Below are 22,237 nucleotides of genomic sequence, written 5' to 3'. Positions count from 1 at the left end.
GTGCTTCAGAACAACTGAGCTTCCCCTGGAAATGTATGTGAGCCTGTGTTTTTTGGAAGTGCTGCATAAGAGTCCCAGAAGCATTGTCTTGCTGTCCTGCTTTAGCTTTAAATGTAATTTTAATCATGCCAAAGTCAAGTTTAGCACTCCCACACACTATATTTAGAACCAGAATAATTTAGGTTGGAAGGCACCTCTGGAGGTCACTTAGTCCAGCCTCCTCCTCAGCACAGATCCCACTAGATCAGGTTGCCCAGGGCCTCGTCCTTTCCAAATCTCAAACCCCCAAGGATGTAAGGCTGCCACCTTCCCTGCTCCAGTGCTTTACAGTCTTCTTGGGAATTTTGTTTCCTCTTCTACTTAATCAGAATTTGCCATGTTGCAAGCTGCCATGGGGTTGAGCCCTGTCCTTTTGCCCCACACCTCTGAGCAGAGCCTGGGTCCATCCTCTCTCCAGGCCAGCACTGGGACATGGGGACACTGATGCTCTCCCTCAGCCTCCAAAGGAGCCTGGCTCCTGCAGACCCGCCTTGAACATCCACCCTCTGCCCATCCAGCCTGTCCACAGCCCTGCTCCGCTTCCCCCAGTGCCAGAACCCTGGCATGGCAGCAAAGCAGAGCTCTCTAAAATCCCTCTCTAACGTGAACACCATCACAGCTGAGCAAGGACACATACTTAAAGCAGGGTGATTAAAATTAGCCTTCCAAACCCATATTTGTATCATTTGAAAGCTGACCCAGTGTTCAGGGCTGCTGAACACCTGTAATTCACAGCATTTTGCCCATACAGGGTTTTTTTCATAGCCACTTTCCATGTATCCTAAGTAACAACCCAAAACTCTTCTACCTGGATCTGCCATAAAGGAGCTTGGAATGCCCTGAAGGGAGTGTCAACATTTCTCATCTGAACAACAGATCTCAACATTTCTCATCTGTAGCTTTAGACCACTGGATTCTAAAAGAATAGAAACTAATATTATGCTTAAATGTGTAAATAAATGCCTTTCTTTTAGATATAAATGCCATAATTAATTTATTGTCCCACAGTGTTACCAGTCACAACAATATGTAGATTTGCAGCAGTCTGACCTGAGGAATGACCCTACAAACCAAGTACTAGATACACTGTGACAATGGTGATTCCACCACCAAAAACTCACAGCAGAAGTAGAGCAGCCAAATAGTTTTTAAATCTATGCACAAAATAAACATTTAAAGAAACCAAGGCAGCTTACAAAGTTTAACATTTGACATTGCAATTCGCCTTAGAAGTGGAGATTTTGTTGAGACAATAAATACCAATCCCACCTAATAATATACCCTCAGGATCACAGGCATTACTGCACAGGTATACAGTTCCCAGCCTCTACACCCTGCCCAGGCTCCTTGCAATTTAAAGAACAGGCGAAGTGATTAACACTGCTAATCTGGCTGCACTGTGAATTTTGGCTGACTCTTCCATATGGGAGCTCTGGGAGTTTTGACTGCAATATAAGAAGTATTGTTAAGCCCTCAAAGTTCTATCACAGCCTTGAAATACTTGTTGTTTTAAATTAAGTACCATCCCTCAGAGATATGTGACTGAACAGCAATCTGTTCTTCAGTTTTTTATTAGATTAATTTGGTTCTAGTTGTCATAGTTGCAGAAAAAGGTTAGAAGTTTTTAACTTTCTCTGAAGTCTTCTCATCCCTTTCCAGTATGAACAACACAAACAAAATGCAAATGGTAAAAACGAGGCTCCACTTTCTGTTCCATCTTATGATTATGGATGCCACTGCTTGTGATTTTTCCCTTAATGTTCTTGAGTGTGTACATGGCCTAATTTATGGATCTCAGGAATATGCATGAGATTTTGTCTTCTGCTTGTATACTCTCTAAATTCACGATACTATAGTATTTTTTTAAAAATATAAGTATTTATTGAAGTAGAGATACACTATAATATCTTACTTTGGAGAAAGAACACCAACCACATGAGTTTTGAAGGGACCTTCCCAGGGTGTTGGAAAGAGCTGATAGGGCAGTTTCACTCATCATTGAAGCTCCAAGAAAAAGGAAAAAACATGCAGGGGGAAAAAGAAAAAGAGAGAAAAAATACTCCCTCGGTAAGTGATATTCCTCTTGGAAACAGCAGGAATGGCCTCTTTGTCCCACTGACTGATTTCATGGCTGTGGTGGGGGAAATGGGACAGGGGCAACAACACCAACAGCTGAGCACCTTGTACCAAACCCAGGCAGGGGCCAAAGGCAAATCACCAACCTGGCTGGTGCCAAGGGACCCAGAATTGGCCCCAAGCCCTCCAGCACTCAGAGCAAATCCTGAGCTGCTGGATCCGTCTGTGGATCTTTTGCTATAACACTTCATTTTCCAGCCCGTAGGCAACTGACAGAGCAGATGTCGCTGAGATGACTTAACGTATTAAGCTGCTATTTGTTTAATTCTGATGTGGAAAATGTGTCACACTCTAAATAGTTTAGTATGTTAATGTACCACTGCAGCAACCTACAGCAATCTTTAATCATTTTATTTTAGACTTATTTGCTTATTTTACTTTAAATCATAATTAAAACCTGTTTTCTTGCTTCCTTTTAAGTGTACTTACTCTTAACTTCACCTGCAGTTTCCTCAAGCTGAATAAACAGAACTGTTATCACAAATAAACATTTCATGTCCTAGGATATTTTATCTACATTTATTTGCATTAAATTATATAAGACAGATGCAGATAAAACTTTCAGAATAATATATTCCATTAACAATCTGCAGCACAATATTTCATAAATGATGGGGCTCTGGGAGTTTAAGGCATAATAGCTTGATTTGTGTGTCTGCATAAGAAAGCTGACCAAAGCTGTATTTGCAATGAGTAATAATATTAAAATCTGAAATCTAAATTTTCTTATTTGAATCAAACTTTTTCAGAAAATATTCTTTAAAATTTTAACTCTAAGGTAAGAGCAGATTTTAATAACTACAGATTGAAGTTTTACTTCTTATTTCTTATATGAACACATAGTTCCTTACGATTCAATGGGATTATACATGACAGTACAGCTAATCTTGAACCTGAAGACTATTCATCTCAAAAACTTTTAAGGAATCAATTTTAGAATAATTTTTAAAACATTATGATGAGCAGTACAAACAAGGAATTCCAAGCTGTAAAGATGAACGCTGCACCTTTCAAACTGCAATAGCAATATGAAGTCTACTGAACTTTTCAGTGCATTCACAAGAGATATTACAGAGCCTCATTAGCCTGACAAACTCTAAGCATGTATTAGTAAAAATAATCCTCTTGCATGTAGCTGCAGCCCTTTGATAAGTCAGCACCCCTTGCATTAGCACTTCTGGTTTCTTGAGGCTCTGGGTAAGACACATTTAGCTTGCCAGTGCCTTACCCTGTTGATTTGGGTCGGGCATTGTGACAGGGTTGGGCACTGTGACTGTGACAGGCCTTTCCTACAGGCACTGCAGGGCTGGCTGCTGCTTCAGCAGAGGGGACATGTCAACAGCTCTGCAAAGAACCCTCATGAAACGCTTAAATTGTAATGTAAAATCAAAACTGTGGAGTGCACTTTTAAAAATACAGCTTCTGAAACATGCTTCTGTGCTTGTAAACCCAGTTAAAGGATAATGTTGCATGACAGTGAGGAATTCCTGCAAAGAAACACTTGTCTGCATTTTTCTGTACAGCAGGCTCATCTGACTTGATGGTGGGCAGACAGCCACTCCTCACTGGGAATGCAATGGTCCATTGCACAACCCACTGTGAGACACCTCTGGAACACAGGCAGAGGTGTCAAAAGGCTTCTAACCACAAAAAAGCTGGAAGGAGTGTGTTCAGCAACATTTCTCCTCAACCACCCTGCGCAGTTCTCCAGCAGACACCCCCAACATGGCCTGTCTGCTCCACCTCTCCTTGGAATTGTTCTCATCATGCATATGCCTTTCCTCCAGCAATTAAATTATACCAGCAGCATATTAATATATAATTAATTAATATAATATAATTAATATATTATATTATTATATATAAACTATACCATCACTCTTCTGCAATGATGAAATTATCAAAACCTGCAGACAAAGAAATGAACACAGGAATCTGATGCTTCCAAACAGAGAGCAACAGGACACAACCAATGCAGTGCACTTTGGCCAGATTGCTTTAAGATGGACTTGGTTGTCTCAATGTCTTTTGAAGAGGAGTGTGGCTTGGAGCAGGTTCCCTTTATCTAGACAATCATACTCAATAAAGAACTTTCACTCAGTACCAGCCCTCAGAGCTGAAATAATCTTCACTCCAACAACTCATCCTTCAGGTCACAAAAGCTCACACATGCTATCAGTGTGACCTGGAACAGATCACAAACATTTTCTAAAATACATATTGAATCCATGTGATTGTAACTGAGGAAAGCTGCAGAAATTGAAAAATTGGAAAGTTGCCTCAAAGCCCAGCTTCCCTACCCAGCTGAGAAAGGGAGATGGGTGAGCACAGAGAAACCCGGAGCTTTTCCACTTTGCTGTGCTTACCCATAGCAATGGCCTTTGGGGGAATATTAACTTAAGCCTGCCTCTAGGGGAGAAAGCTGCACGTTATCTCTTTGCCACGTTATGCCACCTTTAAAGAGCTTTAAAGAACTGGCAAGTGACAGTGACAGCTGCTGGCAGGGGTGTGCTGGGACAGGCTGCACAGATTCCTTGGTGGGGCTGCACGCTCAAGGCTTGGGTGCCAGCACATGCTGCTTTTTCCTACCATGTAAAAACAAAAAAATTTAAAAAAAATTCCAGGGTTAGGTTCTAAGGATTTTTTTTTTTAAGTATTTTACATGTGAAGTTTTTTCTGATGACATCAGCCGCAATCTTGGTTGTTTTTTGAAATGAAATCTCCTCATGGATATGATCCAGAGAGAAACAAAAATCAAGGGCAGGAATATTTAGGCTGCCAGGGGCATGGAGTTAGCAGCAGGAAACTGGCTTTGTTACAGTTGGTTTTCTCAAGCCCAACTCTTCCCTCCCTTCTTGAGCCACTGGACAAGCTAAGGACCAGATATTACTTTCAAAACTTTAGGGAAGATGGCAAAAAAATTAACCTTTCAATTTCCACTCTTTGCATCTATAGACAAATGTCAGCCACTCATGCCAGTGCCAAAAATAACCCAAAATGTATTAAGTCTTACACATGTAAAGTCAGAGTGACCTAACAGAAGGAACATTTAATTCAAACTTTGGTATTTCAGACTCCTCTTCTCTTGACTAATCCTACCCAACACAAATCACAAATCTCTTCTCAGTTCTACACAAGTAAATCCCCTCTTCCTGTGAGAGCTTTGCAGTCAATTGACAGAAAACACTATTAGAAATCTAAACATATTTACAAAAAAATGAGCACCAACATATCATAATGAAATTCTACCAAAAAGAAACTCTGACATGAGATAATATAAATGTCATACATCCTACCAAAAAAGGAAGGGGTTCCTGCAAAATATGGCAAAATTTTCCTAAAGATAAGATGTTGTCTTTTAGTTTGGGATTAAAAATAGTACAACTGTTTACCTATGACACAAAGCCAAAGACAACATCTCCTCCAAACAGTTTGCAAACGATATAAACTGCAGTCAGAAAAAATTCATGGAATATTGATATAACAGCAATTATTGTAATAATTTCATTATTTGTATTTAAAAGTTTTCATGATATTTATTGCATTATTGCTTTCTTTAAGAGGTACCATTTCAGGATGCTTACAAAGAAGTATGCAATAAAAGTTGAAATAAATTGATGAAAAGAGATTTTAACACTGACAGTGAGATTCAAGAGCCATGTTGGAAGCAGCCTAGAGACAGGAAGGAGTGGAAGACATAGGGTGATTTGTTTATTTGTTTGTGATTTAAGCCGTTTTGTCCAATGGATTTGTGGATGTGCAGCTCCTACTGCCCACCCAAAGTGCTCCTTCCCCACTGCTCCAGAGCTGCCAAGATGAAATGCCAGGTAGCCTGTGACCAGTCTGGCTCTTTAGTAAGTGTTAATTCTTAATGGTACCATAATATCAGTGCAGTGGAAATAATGTCCATGTAATATTATTTTTCCACAGCACAGTTGCAATGATTTCCCTAGAAAATTCACAGGGGCTATCTAAATTTCAGTCCTTTGCCTTCCAGCACAAGAGACATGATCTGCCTTTCAGATCCACAGCACAGAGCCACAAGGCAAGCTAAGGGTAGGAATCTTCCTTTAAAATGTCAAGGTTTGTTGTTTACCCACTGCTAAGGTCTCTCAAAAAATGGATGTGCAACTCCTTAAAACAGATTCTCAGGCTCACCGGAGGAAAAAAGAAAATTATTTTTTTAATTTAAAAAGTGCAAACCAATACAGCATTTTCTAAGCATGCAGTGTAACTGGCACAGAAATGGACTGTCAGGAGAAGGGATATGTTCAATACCTTTTATTGTCTTGAAAGAACACATTTCTGCTTTTGCAAGCAACTCACTATTGGGATATATGAGTGAAAACAACCACATATAGAAAAGTAGGAGAGGATTAGATGGTTTAGCAACTGAGTTTGACCCATAACTTAGGCAGTGTCTCAGAAATGGTTTATGCAAGTAACTGGAATTAAAGATGGAATGCAGAACTGAAATATTTGTGCTTTTTGATGCCCATGGTGCAAACAGCTATACTGAAAGCATCCATCACTGTAATAAATACATAATTACTGACCATACAAAACACATGTATGATAGCAAAATTACTAGGATGGAAACTGGGAATTCATCCAATGTACAGGATTTCTATATAGTTCCAAAAATACTATTTATCCTTGTATTTAAAAAGGGCCTGAGAAGCTCCATCTTTCTAATTCTGAGCAGGACAGGTAAATCGAGCATCCAACCAACATTGTGGCAGTTTCTGACAGCTTCAGCTTAACAGCCAGGCTTCTCCTGCCAACTTAAATTTGCAGCTTGTGCTGCTTGCTGCCTTCTAAAATAGGCACGACTATGGCATGCTTCTAGATCCATGTAGACCTTATGTGCTTCAGAGACAAGACACAGAAAGCTCAGCTGAGCATTTCCCCAGAGCTGGCAGCACTCCCCTAACATCAATCTCATCATCAACTTCACAGGACACAGCCTGAGCTGTTCCCATCAAAAGTCAGCTTTGACCTTGGGAAAAAACTCAGACATATCACGAGTTAAAATTATAGATCTATGGAAAGAAATGCAAAATGTGACTATTGCTTCAGCAGTTTTTCTGAAAATGTATCACATGACTTCAGACCAGAAATTTGACTTAACCCTAAAGTTTAGCAGTAACAGAAGTTAAGGGTTCCCAGCATAACCTAGGCTTTAGTCTTAGGTAAAATCCTATTAATAATCTAGACAACCAAATCTGCAGCAGAGCCAGTGGGCAGCTCTATTAAGATATAAATAGAACTTTGTTAAGCTGGCTTTATGCATTTAATGAAATTTAGGCCACACTACCAAAAAGGAGCTAAAATTCATCATCTGCGGTGATGATCCCTTAGTACCGCCTTGAAAAACATGTCCAAGATGGACACAGCCACTGTCATTGTTAGCTCCCAGGTCAGGACAATGGGCACAGCTGGAAATAAGTACTGGGCCACAGAAGCACTCAATCCAAGCTGGACAGCCTAATGATATGAAATAATGACAATAAATGTCAGCAAACTGAAACACAATCTATTATGTTTTATCATTACTAAAGGTCTCATTGCTCATACACACGTAAAGAAGATGCTAGAAAAGCTTTGGTTATGCTCTCACTGACAACACATTAAGGCAATCTGTGGATGCTTGTTACCTTAGTTTGGTACCATGAAAACATGTGGGTATTAGAACAAAGGTGCTGAAATGATTGCACCTAATTCTGTACAAAGGCACATAAATAAATGCCCTAGTTTCAAAGAGATAAAACACTGCAGTTCACAGTGATGGGTGATGATATTTTAAGATTTTCACACCAAACTCCTTGTCCCAGCTGAGGGGCTCTGCAGCTGCACATACATAACCCCAGGACAGGTTTGCATCTTTAGGCAATTGTTCAAGAGATCTGTGATACATAAGCCCTGTTTCTCCACGGGGTCTGGTTCAGGAAAGCTTACCAATGTTCATACACACAGCTGACACTAATTTTTCTCAAATTTTCCAAGGCAGGAATAAGGCATCAAAACATGTCCAGGAAGATTGGTTGGTAAATGGCCACACAAAACATTCAAGATTAATCTGCCTTTGGATCTCTGTAGCAACACAACAGATGCTCTTCAGTCATGGGTAAGGACAGTTTCAAATACCCACCAAAAACTTTGGACCAGATGCCCAAAGATCCAGCTGACTGCAAACCAATCTTCAGTTTGGCAAGTGCTGGAGCAACCTGGCCTATTAAATTTTGGAAATCTCAGAGGCTGGATACTTCACAGCCCCTCTGCTACCCTTCTTGGTTCCCTCCTGGGTTCAAGCACGATCACTGGGATTTCACTCTTCCTTACAACCAGCATGAACTCCTCCTGCTACTCCTGACTGTTGCTTCTTGCCCTTTTTCTGTGCCCTTGGGAGAGGAGCTTGGCTTCATCTTCCCTTCATCAACCCATTGGGGGGATTGAAAAACACAATTCAGTTCCCCTCTGTCTTGTCTCTCTTTTCCAGGTGGATCTATAGAGCAGAGCTTTCCACCCCCTCAAGGGAAGCACACAGCAGCTTCCCCCATCATGCTCACTGCACCAATCCTGGCAGGTCCACTCTGCTGACCAAGTGAGTGGGAACATCACAGCTCAGTTACACTATTAGTCATGGAAAGGTCAGTGAGAAGCAACTCTCCACCCTTATCACCAGTACTTACCCATCACATGCACCCAGGAATGTTCCTGTCACTGCCTGAAGCCAGCAGCAGAGCACAGGGTTGAGCTTGGTCTGAGCAGGGCTGGAGCTGCCCAGCAAACCCAGGGACAGAGCACAGGCAAAGCCCTGGATTGGCAAGCCTGACTTGCAGCCAGGTTGACAGACAGCAGAACAGAGAGCATATGTGCAAGGCACAGGGTGAGGTGCCAGGGCCAGTGCCAGACACTCACGGCACAGACAGACAGACGCAGCCCCAGCTGTTCCCGTGTGTGTCCCAGCTAAGGCACTTGGCTGCAAACTCTTTTCCATTCCCATCTTCTTCTTGTCAAGGGTAATAGTGGCAACACAGCCATTTCTATGGTTTCCTTTGGTATCAGTACACAACTGTGTATGTGACCTTAAAGATTAGATCCTCTGTATCTGTGTTGCATCTAAAACTGTAACCAGGTGATTGCCTTCATGCTGCTGGTATTGCAAAGCCAAAGGAAACATCATAGAAAATTCTACAAGACCCAAAAAGCCAAACTTCCCAGCTGAACTCAGTCAAATATCCTCAGTGGGGTCTTACAAAGTGAAGAACAGAAAAGCCTGCTTGACTTGCAGGTTCCAGCTGAGTTTCCAATACTGAGAATACCAACAGGAAAAGAGAGGGAAAGAACATGTAAACAGAGCAAGGCAAATGAAGGCAACTGAGACAAAAACAAATAGGAAAATGTAAAAGTATTTTTCATGACTTCTAGGGCATTCACATAATTTTAAACTGCAAAATTTACAGCAGTCTAGGATTTATAAACGTACCTCAGTAAAATCTCTTGACAGAGGTCAAAATAAGTAAAGAAAATACAAAGTGGTCCCTGATCAAGAACTCTCCACATGAATCCTTGCATACAAGGCTGCCCATTCATTCAGTCCCACTCAGAGTTGCTCAGCAAAGATCCCAGTATATATTTAGACATCAACTAGTAAACTGCCTTATGAATCACTTCTGAAACTCCCTTTATCCTAAGTCACATACTGTATGTCATATAATCTCTAAGTCATATACTTAGGAGGAGAAGGAAGTATATGACCTATTTTTTAAAGTGACAAAAGCTCTTGCCTGACACTTAAGCAGAACAGGTTCTGTGGCTTGTTCTTCATATGATATGCATCAAACTTTAACTCCTACTTCACCATGAATTTTACCATACAAACAGTATGACAGCAATTCAATCTTACTTTGTCACTGCCTGAAATAGACTTGAAGGAACACAAGCACTGAATGCTTAGTGCTCCCTTTTGTACACCACACCAGCTATTTCACTCCATAAACCTGTACAGGTGAGGGATTTTTCTCCCAATGAAGCACAAATGAACTTGGCAAAAGGGAAGACGAACAACCATATTTCGTGCTCCTCTGAAGTATCACAGTGCCTCATGCTAGAAATGAACTGACAGAAGTGGTACTTAAAAACTTCCCAAGGAACTGGATGCTGTATTTGTGAGCAGCTACTATGCAGTAACAACCAAGATTACACATTTGTTCTTCATATCCACCATGAGGAGCAACTGCAATCTGTTACTGTTTTACAATGACAGCATTACTTAAACCTAAAAATAGCAGTTTCTAAGTAGGAAAAAACCAGCCTGCAATTAAGAACATTAAAGTATTTTCAAAGCATCACTAGTGATCTCCTGCAATTGAGGAATTTGTATTTTTCACGGCCACCTGCACTTAGACTTTGATTTCTTTCATCTACAGATCAAGAAATTTGTCCCATAAGATCAGGAGAGTCTTCAAGATATAGTTAATGATCAATTTGATTAATGCCAGTAGAAAGATTTGATTTTAAAGAGAAAGGGGAAAAAACGGCTCCTAAAGCTACAGAAATATTTACTGAACAAAGTTTTTATTCATCTCACATTTCTTATCTGAAATGGAAAAATAAGTAACCACACTTCATGCAGAACAACACTCCATCTAGATTTCAGAGCACGAACATCAACTAATAAGCTGTGAAAGAAAACATTCCAGTGTTTTAGATGGTAACAGTTATGGACCTTGACATGCTGCTAATGGATCTTGACACAGGGAATAATATAAATTCAGAAATGTTTGCCTTAAGGTTATATTTAAGGATGCAGAGAGCAAGCCAGCAAATTGTCCAATAATCTCCAAGGCCCATGCTCCACCCTCCATCTGATGCTGGGCTTGTGCAGAGACCCAGCTCTGCTGCCTGGGCCCCCTTTCATCCTGGCACTTACAGAGCTCTGTTTCTAACAGCCCCATGCAGCACAAGCCCTTTCAACACAAATGTGTTTAATTCTTTACTGTGAGTGCTGGGTGCTTGGTTGGAGAACCCAAGGTCCAAAGGTGAGTTAATGGTACCAGCAAACCCCCAGAGGACTGGAAAATGCAGCAGTGAGCTTACAATTAACAGCAGTCAGGAAAGAGGAGTTTCCACTGCTAAAGCCTTAATTTGTGTAGAGATGAATTGTTTGTCAAATCGAACAAAACTAAAATCAGGATTTCTTCATTTCTTCTTGAATGTTGGCCATCCCGTTGCACAGAAGAAGAGAGATAAAAGCAGCCATGCTGGTAGTTCTCAATTGTCTCTACATTTCTTAGACCTCTCTTGTGGTATTTTCGGGGTCTCCCATGGCAGGAAGGAAATGATGAATCTGACTCCATGTTCTTAGAAGGCTAATTCATTATTTCATATACTTATATTATATAAAAGAATGCTATATTAAAGCTGTAGTAAAGAATAGAGAAAGGATACTTACAGAAGGGTCAACAAGATATTAATGAAAAACTCGTGACCTCTTCCAGAGTCCCAGCACAGCTAACTGGCTGTGATTGGTCATTAAGTAAAAACAATTCATATGTTGGATAAACAATATCCAACCACATTCCAAAGCAGCAAAACACAGGAGAAGGAATCAGATAATTATTGGTTTCATTTTTTCTCTGAGGCTTCTCAGCTTCCCAGGAGAAGAAATCCTGGCAAAGGGATTTTTCCAGAAAATATGACAGTGACACTCTATGTTTTCATGTCAAAGATAATTCTTGGTGATTAAGTACATAAGCAATAATGTCCTGAGGAGCAAAACTGAAAGCAGACTGCTTGTACCTGGTACTGCAGGGGCAGTCAGAAGTGAACAGACACCAGCCCATACCAGCCCAGAAAGGTGCTCAGTACCGGGCAGGTGCTGCACTGCAAACAGACAAATGAGCAAGGAGGAGACGTCACTCAGAAAGCCAAATGTCTGGATTCTGTTAAGCAGAACCATTCACCTTTCCAGAGATGGGCTGCAGCACCTGGGCAGCATGGGAAGGCCACCAGGAGACAGGATGTCCTGCAGACAGGAGTTACCAGCTGATGTGACATCACTGAGAATCTCTTCTGACCTACTTCACCCTCTCCTAACTGTGCTGTGCGTTTCTACCATCCAAGAACATGCGGCCATTTAAAAGATACATGCACTGAGCTGAAACCATTTTCTTAGGAGCTGTACAGAATTCCCTAAAACCTTAACAAATCCCAAGATACAGTTTCCTGATTTTTACAGTCTAAGAAATTAAATAGACTCTTTGCAATTCAACCCAATTTTCAGGAAGAAAATACCATCAGGAAATAGAGGTTGTTGGGTTTTTTCAGGGAAACCTGGCTAAAATGGCAATGAAATGAAGTAGTTCTACTCTTGTTTAATTATGAAACATGTAGGATTGCACCTTATAAGGTAGCATGTTCATTAGCAGGCAAACTCCAAAGCAAACTGACCTCCTGGTGCTCCTGTCTAGTAATTCAATGCTCTTTTACCAGTGCCCAGAACGAAGGGCTGAAAGAAAAATTCTGTATCTAAGTATAAAATATAGCACAGTCTGAAACAATCATAACTTTTGTCTCTAGGGAGGATCCTTATCAGCATAGTCGCATGTGAACTTTGAAAAGGAATTAATCATCTCCAAGCTGAGGTGGACCCTGTGTGACCAACCTGAGTAACCTCTTTTGTAACCAGAGCCACTACATTCCTGCTCCATTCGGGCTGTGACACTCCATTAGCTGTTCTCTGATCCATGCAATCAAATTGCCCCATTAATATAATAGTTTAAAGACTAAATAGCTGTGTGAATTTGTGTCATGACATTTAATTTAATCTAATCTAAGATAACTCACCTAGTATGTAATTAGCTCTGTGATTCCCTTTTTTCACTTAAATAATAGACATCATGTTACCCTATTTCTGGGAATTGAGGAGAACCTCATTTTCACAATTTCAAATATTTAACCTATTCTGTTCTTCTTGCTATGGTTTCAAGATGGCAAAGAACTTAATTATTAGACTGAAAAACCATATTATAAACTCTTAAAAGTACCTTTAGTATCCTAAAAGCACAACCATTTCATGCAAATCTCCCAGGTATAAAAATCAGTGAATAGGCTCTTTCTTAGAATTAGTCTCAGCCAAAACCAATGGTAAGTATATATAGAAGGCAGCTGAGGAAAATCATGCGTGGAAAAATCTAATTACAACACACGTAATGATGCATCTGAGCTGTGTCTTACTATAACAGGTGATCATATGCTTTCTAGATTTAAAATTATAGCCTGAGTCTGCAGCCATTCATCAGGACAATGGCTCAATGCATGTACTACTGAACCATTTCAAATTGTATTACCTTTATCAATATATTACAAACTACATCACCCTTACCAAATATAAGCATTTCTGTATCTAATGCCAAATGTTATGGTTAAAGTGGCAAAGCAGTGTCACAGCACTGCCAGAAACCCTCGTGATGCAGACAGTGAGTGATGTGCTGCCTTGGTGCAAGAGAGGACACAGACTGAGCAAAAGTTTCTGGAGTAATAAGGCAGATTCTCAACTGTTTGCTCCACCTCAAGAGTAAGAGAAATACTGGGAATTTCTCCTAGATTACCAAACCATGCAGCAGCTCATTGGAACTTATGTGGGGCTGATTTTAACACACCACTGCACCCTTTTCTTTGCAGAACTAGAAATATATTTCTGTTAGAGTAAACAGCAGACTTTGAATTAAAGCCTTTCCATAGTAATTTTGGTGGAAATCTTTTGGGAACAGCAATTTTAAACAAACCTGGCACTGAATTTGTTGTACAATACTTGACCCATCAATGTTAATGGAAAATTTCCATTGATTTCACTGAGTAGATATGGGCTCCTCACATTTAATTTATCATGAGAATTGATTGCAGGTTGTTTACATAGCCCACACAGAGACACAAAATCAAAATCTGTAAAGATCAAAGCTAACCCTATACTTAAAACCAAAACTCCTAAAACTGCCAGTTATTCTTTCAAATTAGACCTAAGAACTCTCAGGGTTTTTTTCCACTCTTTTTTCCCAGGATGTTATTTTTATCTTGGCACTGTTCTTTTTTGCTATTTAATTTACACCGTGTTTGGAGCAATTACTGAGATAGAATTGTGTCAAGTCTCTTCTGCACTAACTTTTCTACTGGGCTAATAACTTCAGAATATATTTAACTGACATTTAAAATATTATAGAGAGAAAAATTTGCACTCTAGTATTTCCTCTACCAGGCTCAGTTCTACCACAATAGAATTTAAACATTTCTCAGTGTTTCATGTTCTTCAGTTCAACATTACATACAGCCAGGTGACCAAGGAGAGGATTCCATACCAGCATTTCACCATTGCCAAAGGAGATGTTACCATTCTTGTCAATTATCCCGATGCTCTTTAAAGGCAGGAAACAGACTAGGGATTTCTATTTTAGTTCAAACACCCTTCAACACATGCCTTGCTCTCACCTGCACACCTGCCTTGGCCTGGGCACTTCCAGAGAGAAGACCAGCATGCTGGCAGTCCGTGTTTCACCCACAGACCATGTGAGGACGTGGACAATCAGCACACACGAAAGTACTTACACCATCAACAAACACGAGGAAATGCCAGACTCGGCTTTCAGCTGCAATCTGCAGCAGGTGCCTGACCCAGGTCACTCACTCTCCTAACCGGGAGCTCGTTCTCCTCTCTGCTTGCAGCAGGCTCCCCTTTGGCTCGCTGCGAGGATGTGGTATGATTAAGCATGTTGACATACAGAGTCACCACGTAATTGTAGCTATTCAGCCTCTCCCTGTTGTTGTGGTAGAGCGTATATTTAGCACTACAGTTACCCTCACAAACGAAATACACAACCACCTCCCACAGTCCCCTCTCCTCTGTGCACAATCCTGCATTTGCCTTAAGGACTGTAATATTTTGCAATCGGCTGTGCTCTGAAGTAACCACCCCCCGCCGACACTCAACGCAGATGAATGCTGAATCGCTAAAAAATACAGTTCCAAGTCAGTTCTCAAATCCTGCATGTATCACAAGATAAATTAGTTTTGTATTGACCTGGGCAACTGGATTCCTCCGGGCGCCAATCCTAGCTTGGGCACCGTGGCACATCCCTGACATCCACCTTCTCTACCGCCACAATATCTCACCCAGCAAAAAAGGCCGGTTTTTAACCCAAATATCCCCGTCTGAAAAGCTGTGTGTTCCCACCCGGGATGCCGGGGCACCAGCTGATGCCGCCCGCACCGCACCTCGGCTGCGGGGCCGCCCGAGCCGCCCGAGCCGCTGGGTACCGGCAGGGATGGAGCCGGGGCGGCCCGGCCGCGGCCGCTCCAGCCCGTCCTGAGGGCTCCGGCCGGGGCTGCGGGGAACGCCCGGGGCTGCGGGGAATGCCCAGGGCTGCGGGCTGCGGGCCGGGGCTGTGGGGGACGCCCGGGGCGGGGGCGGCTCTGCCGGAGCCCCGCGTTGGGTCCGCAGCCCCTCCCGCCCGACAGCGCCCGAGGCTCCGGCAGCGCCCGCGGCTGCGGCAGCTCCCCCCGCCACAGGCGCACATACAGATTCTCGTATTTTCGGGTCCCTTTAGGTGAGCAATTTTTATCCAGCTGCCGCTGCCCGCACCCCGCGCTGCAACGAGACGGACCCGAGCTGGGCAGCGGCAAAGATGCCCCGGGGGGTCCCGGCCGCCCCCCGCGCCCGCCTACCTGTGCCGGTGCTCATGGCGCTCCCGCTGCCGCCGCCGTCACCGCGCCCCGCGGGCGGCTCCAGCTCCGGCTCCGGCTCCGGCTCCGTCCCCGCCCGCCGCGCAGCGGGGCCGCGCCGCGCTCCGCCCCCGCCGCCAGGTGCCGGCACCCGCAGTCCCGCCGCGGCTCCGCTCGGCTCGGCTCGGTACGGCACGGCACGGCTCCGCTCAGTATGGCACGGCGGCACCTTGGGAAGTGTAGGCAGCCCCGCGGACTACATCCCCCTCCGTGCCTTGCTGCGGCTCCGGCCCCGCCGCTGCTGCGGGCAGAGCTGCTGCAGCACCCCCGCCCCGCAGAAACTTCTCTCCGGGTCTCGGCCCCAGCCGCAGCCCGCTCCCACCTGCCGGCAGCCACCGCTCCGCCCGGCCTCCCTCGCCCTGCGGCTGAGATCTCCCTCTGCATTTTCCTGTCCCGCTGGTGCTGGGCTCGTACGATGGCCGGGGAAAGCCGTGAGGTGCACATGTGCTCCGGCGTGTCCCCGAAGCGCCCGGCAGTGACCATGAGGATGCTTGCACTGTTCCCCAGCGCAGCCCGGACTCCCACGCAGCGCTGCACCGCACGGAAGGTGTTGGCAGCAGGTCTGGGCCTTCAGCAGGATAAAGCAATGCTTTCTGGAGCAGGTGAACTTTCACTGATCCTTTGGATTTGAAAGTACAAGCGCACACAATTACTATTAGAGCCATTTGTTTATTAAATACCGATTTATTCAGTATTTCATCTATCTGAAAATCTATTTTGTTTCTGTGAGAATTGATGGGATGTTTTTTTAAGAAACAAACATCTGTGTTAACAAATACAATAGCAGCCAGCGTGGTTGCATAAGCGTGCTGTACTGCACAGCTGCTCTGATGCTGATTTCAGACTGTGCTCAGGGCAGCTTGGGGTTACAGTAACAGCATGAGGAAATAGGGATGTGAAGACTTGCTTTGCATTAATATCAGTCTGCTCTGTTCCACTGACAGTTGCCTAAAAGTTATAACTCAATTAACAGTTGTAAGCACAAAACCTACACAGCTTTCCCAGCCTCCACCTGAAACTGAAGAGATGAGCTCTGTAGCAGTGCTTACACATCACACTTTGATAGAGAATCGTGGTCCTTGGCCCTGTGTAAGAACGGCAGTACCTTATGGCTCTCATGACATTTGTCTGCTGAGCATGGGGAACCTCTGGAGATAATCACTGCCATCAGGAAGAATGGCAGTGATTATGTCCAGAGGTTGTCACCTGCAATCTGAACAGCCACAGGATCAGACAATCCAAACAAGTAACATCCCATTCCTGACAGCCACCATCAGTGGGTATCTGCTGAGGGATTTCCTGAGCCAGATGTGTATTCTTTGTTTAGAAGAACCTTCTGTGGATTTTCTTCTGTTGTCTTGTCCAGTTGTAGCTGGAACCCAGGCACCCCTCAAACAACTACAGCCTCCTGTGCAGGGAATTTCACAGCTGAACTGTCTGTTGTGAAGAACTATCTGCTGTTGTTTTGAACCTGCTGTTTGCTATTTTTACGTTATACCTGCTCATTCTTGAAGAGATAGCAAGCAGACATTTCCCTTTCACTTTCTCTGTGCCACTTATGAGTTTACACTGCTCCATCAGATTCCACCCTTCACTCCTACTCTAGTTAGTCATTCCTTAAAATGGGTGACTTGCAACTTCAGTACCATGCTGCTGTCACTTTCTGTCATTTGTTCTGGAGTTTTGTTGTTTAATTACCAACTTTGGTTTTAATTATGAAGTGTCTTTGCATATAATAATCATCATAAGTTCAAGGCAATCTCTGACTGATGCTAGTAACCCTGTGGCTATGCATAAGTGTTGCTTTAAAAGCTAAATTTGACAGAACTCTTGTCTTGGATGTGGTGGGTGTACAATCCATATTGGAGGTAATGAAGAGGAAACAGCCTTGGGCTTGAAGGCTGCTAAAAGACAGTTTGACCCTTCTGCTGGGTGGCAAAAGGAGAATGTATGCTAAAGCCTTTCAAAATTCATTGCAGTGGGAACCCCAGGGCCACAAGATGTTTTGGAAAATTTTCCTACAAGTCACAGAGACAACTTAAAGGTCAAGGTTACTACACAATTGCTCAAAGTGCCCTCACAGAGCCAGATCTTTGGAAACACTGAGAAACAAGCCATGGATTTCAAATTTCCCCTTGTTTAGGGTAATGCCACCTGCCACAAGCTTGATTAAAAGTTCCTGTGAACCCCTGGAAAAATCACAGTCTGCTTCTGATAAGATCTCCTTACTCCAACCAGTGAATAAGGGAGTAATCAGCACTTGAAAGGTCTAAAAAAGACATTTCCCAAGCTTACCAGAAAAAACCCTGCTTCAATGACTTTTGGAAGTAGTTCAGTATCATGGAAGACACAGATGACACAAGCATTACTTGGGAAAAGGTCACAGTTCAGTGGATGAGTGGTCTGTGGCAAAAATAGTTGCCAGAGTTTATTCTGAATTCTGTTGAATTTGATGTTATCCTTGCTCTCCGGAAAAAAAATTATCTTCTTCTATGATAAGCTGGCCTGAAAAGGGTTGATAGCAAAAGTGTGGTGAAATTGTTAATTTCACAGTCAAAGTGAAACCGTCCAGAAAGGGCTACCAAGAAGGCTTATACTAAACAATTTAAACTGAGCACCAAGTCACAGAATGAGTAGCTCAAATCTTTAAGGACAATGATCTGTCCTGAGAATGGGCAGATACACTCTTTGGAGCGCTGTAATATTCAGCCTCTTGTTACCAATCTCAGGCTAGTGGGCAGTCATCTCTTGATTTTCATTTTTGAAAGCAATCAGCTTGTTCAGCTGCAGTGAAGAAGACTGAAAAGACAGCCTTTGACCTGTCAGCACTTTGCACCACTTCTGTCATTACTGGGAATTCAATGGGCACCTGACAAATCTGATGATCCTGTCTCTTCCTTCACATCCTCAGTGTCATCCTTAATTCTTCTAAGAGCATTGATTTTGAAAATGCTTGAAAAATGTTATGCTAGACAAATGCACTTTCTAGCATAGAAGTGTTTTCTAAAAAATCTCCACCAGTATTATTTGGATAATTTTATGGAAGAACTTTACATTTTACTGTCCATATGCATTTAAATTCTATGTCTTTCTTTAGTACATCTTTGTGTTTTCTCTATTGTATTAGCTGTATCAGGAAAATAAAATCTTCACTATCTACTGAATTTGTAACCATCCCAGTTATCAGAAATGCATCCTCCTCACATAAGGGAATATATATTTATGTGTCTTCCCTGGGGTAAGGGAATATGTTTTGATGTAAAGAAAAAAAAATGAGCACTGTAAATGTAAAGAAACAATTCAATATTATGTGTCTTGCATTAAAAAAGGTCCAGCTGAAGCAAGAAAAAAGGATTGTTTCTAATATTTCTGAAGTTTCCAACTTCAGGGTGGTCATGGTCTTACCGGACAATAAAATTATTACTTTTATTTGATTATTTGTCTGAAAGTGTTTTAGGTCATTGCCATATGAGAGGGGTCATATTCTAAAAGTACCTCAATGACGGAGGGTCCAGCAAGAGAGAGAGAGGAACTAAAACTTCTGCACTGGGAATGAAGCAGAACGTTTATGTCTTCCAAAAAACCCCAACAAAACAAACCAACACAAATAAACCAACCAACCAACCAACCAACGTTCAACAACAAACAAACAAGGCAAAACAAAACAAAAAAAAAACGGTGAAAAAGCCATTATTCATCCACTTGCCAGAAGTGTTTTACATGCTAATCCAGACTATAGAAAACTACAAATCCAAGCAGCTGCTTAACCTGGTTAAATTTTCCCTTGGCTTTATGTTCAAAGCTGATAAAGTATCACGAGATTTTCAGGTCAAATACCAACTTGGAGTGAAACTTAAAAGAGCAAGTACTTTGTGCCAGCTATGCTATTAGTTTTGAAACCCTTCTGAAGTTGTCCTAAATAGATATGTCATGGAAAAAAAAAATCAGAAAAAATTGCATAAATTAGACCTGCTTTTGTGAATCTTACTGTGCAGATCTGTATTTCATGCCATTAAGTTCTATTGTATAGTCCTGAAAACTGAATTTAAGCTCCTAAGAATCTATGGTAATTTTTACCTTTTAACCTGAGATCTACTTTATAGGCTGATTTTTCAATCTAAACTGCTGTCTAATCTAAGCTGCTGTCTTTTGACGGGTGTTAAATCTTCTGGAAGACAAAAGAAATCTTGCAATTTACAGTAATGTATTTTTAAATGTTTATGTTTTAAATGACAAATTATCCTTCAATCATGTTCTATAAATTTACAGAAATATGTCATTTTCCTATTAATTCAAAAATAGAAATTCTTTTGTATCACAGAATATTAAGAACCTGAAATGACATGCTATCATGACCCCTCTTTTGTTTTTTACTGATTCTCTTTTGTTTGACGAAAGCTCCCTAAACATCTCTGTGTTAAAAACATTCCTACTTTTATTTTTCTGGTGTCATATATCTCTTAGGAATTCAGGGCTGGGCTACTTTGCCTGGGTTACAGTAACTAGACTTGAACTTCTGTAATTTTATGACTAATTCCATATTGAGGTATGAGCTTTTTGACATTAAAATTACAATATCACAGAACTACTTGTACTGGGGCAGTTGCCAAAATAAGCCATCCTTGTGTTTGCAACCAATGACAGCAGTTACCTCTCCACCACCTTACTCTGTTTGCTGTATTGGAATGACACTGGTAGTAAATAAAATATAAGGCAATCTTAAGTTCCAGAAGAGTAACAGACTGGGATCTTAAAATGAGATTCTGGGTATGGGAATAAATTTCCAGCTACTCACTGAGGCAGAAGCACACGTGTTTATAAATAATGAATTAGTGTGAAGCAGCAGTAATGAAATAATAACATGGCACTATATTAAGATGTCTGAGTTGCACTATGAAGATGTCAGCAATAACTTTTATACAAAGCTCCTCTCACACCATGGGAAGAATATAAACCCTGCATCAGCAGCTATAACTTAGATATCCATTACCCATTACAAACCTAAATGCATTATGATCAGTAGGTCAAATAAAACTCCCAGGCAAACTTTGAAAACAGCAAGCGTGAAATAACATCAAAGGGAGCAATGGCTGAGGATGAAAGGAATCTTTGTTACAGTGAGACAATCAAAGACTGTTCTCTCATGTCAGCAGTCAGCTTTGGGAAAGTTGGTCAGAACAAATAAATTTTGGTATTGCAGGCTGCTGCACGTGGCAGGAAGTCTAGCAGGTAATGATGAGCATCCATATAGAATTCATACACAAGGATGACAAACTCCAAGGTCACAGCAATGAAATGGGCAGAAATACAAATGCAAAGGGTTTGGGGAAGAGCCAAGACAAAGCATGAATAATATAAAAGTCACTACACTTGCAATAAACATTGGCAAAAATTTAATTTTAGTTTGGGAATGGCAGGTGAAGCTTGCAAGGATTTCAGTGCCATGTCACACAGTGTGTGTAACCACTGATATCAACACTTACATCAGTAAACATGTAAATAATGTTGTCCTTTCTGTAGTAAACAAGAAGGATAATGAGGTCATTTTTGTTGCAGAGAGGTTAATACTTATTAAGTATATTGTGATCCCTTGCAAATGTGACTCCTTGGAAAACCACTCTTTATGTGAAGCTGCAGCCTCTCCCTTGGAGTAGATGATATTGCAATTCATGGCCCTGATTCAATTTAACTCTGTTTTGCAGCCCAGGCTGATGTGTGCTGATTTCCCATTCCTTATCCTACACTGCATAGCTAACACTGTCCTTATGTAAAAAAACCCCATACAACACAGCCTCATGCCAGCGGAATATAAACTCTTCTGAGGTGATAAAATTCTCGTGTAGCACTGTCTGTAAGTGAGGCTTTGCCTGGAAGATGTGTGACAGTTTGCAGGAACTTTCAGCCCACGCTGACAGTGAACATCCCTGAGACATCAGGCCCTAGAAAATGCAGCTGTGACTGATGCTCCTCTCTGTGTCCTCAGCTGCAACAAAGCCATCCTGGACTATCAGTGTTGCTTTCCAGGCTTCACTAGGGGAAGGTCTCAGTCTGTGTGAAATGGCCTGGACCCAGCCCACTTAAATGAGGACTTAAAGTTTACATGGGGATTGTGGATGACGTATGCACAGATGTCAACTGGAAAAAAAGAAGGAATGGAAACAATATTTTTTTCAAATGTGGGAAAAAGTGGAAAAAATATCACTGAATGTAATTAATGGACATTTAATGGAGTGAGTCCAAAATATGTTTATGCTCATTAAAATTTTTGTGTTTAGCTGCATAA

At 41.9% G+C, this 22,237-nt stretch overlaps 1 protein-coding gene across 6 annotated transcripts in view; it reads right to left on the bottom strand.

The window, feature by feature from the left end:
- Positions 1-16,049, bottom strand: part of ABLIM2 (actin binding LIM protein family member 2) — a 130,690-nt gene extending 114,641 nt beyond the window's left edge. For all 6 annotated transcript variants that reach the window (XM_058804211.1, XM_058804213.1, XM_058804215.1 and 3 more), the window contains exon 1: positions 15,898-16,049. In XM_058804211.1, the coding sequence (XP_058660194.1) occupies positions 15,898-15,913 (16 nt within the window). In that variant the 5' untranslated portion in view covers positions 15,914-16,049. The remainder of the gene's footprint in view (positions 1-15,897) is intronic.
- Positions 16,050-22,237: the final 6,188 nt, after the last annotated feature.

This window comes from Ammospiza caudacuta, chromosome 4 (genome assembly GCF_027887145.1).
Source record: "Ammospiza caudacuta isolate bAmmCau1 chromosome 4, bAmmCau1.pri, whole genome shotgun sequence".
Taxonomy (NCBI): domain Eukaryota; kingdom Metazoa; phylum Chordata; class Aves; order Passeriformes; family Passerellidae; genus Ammospiza; species Ammospiza caudacuta.
The sequence above is the reverse complement of the archived record's forward strand: the minus strand, read 5'-3'. Positions and strand labels throughout refer to the sequence as shown.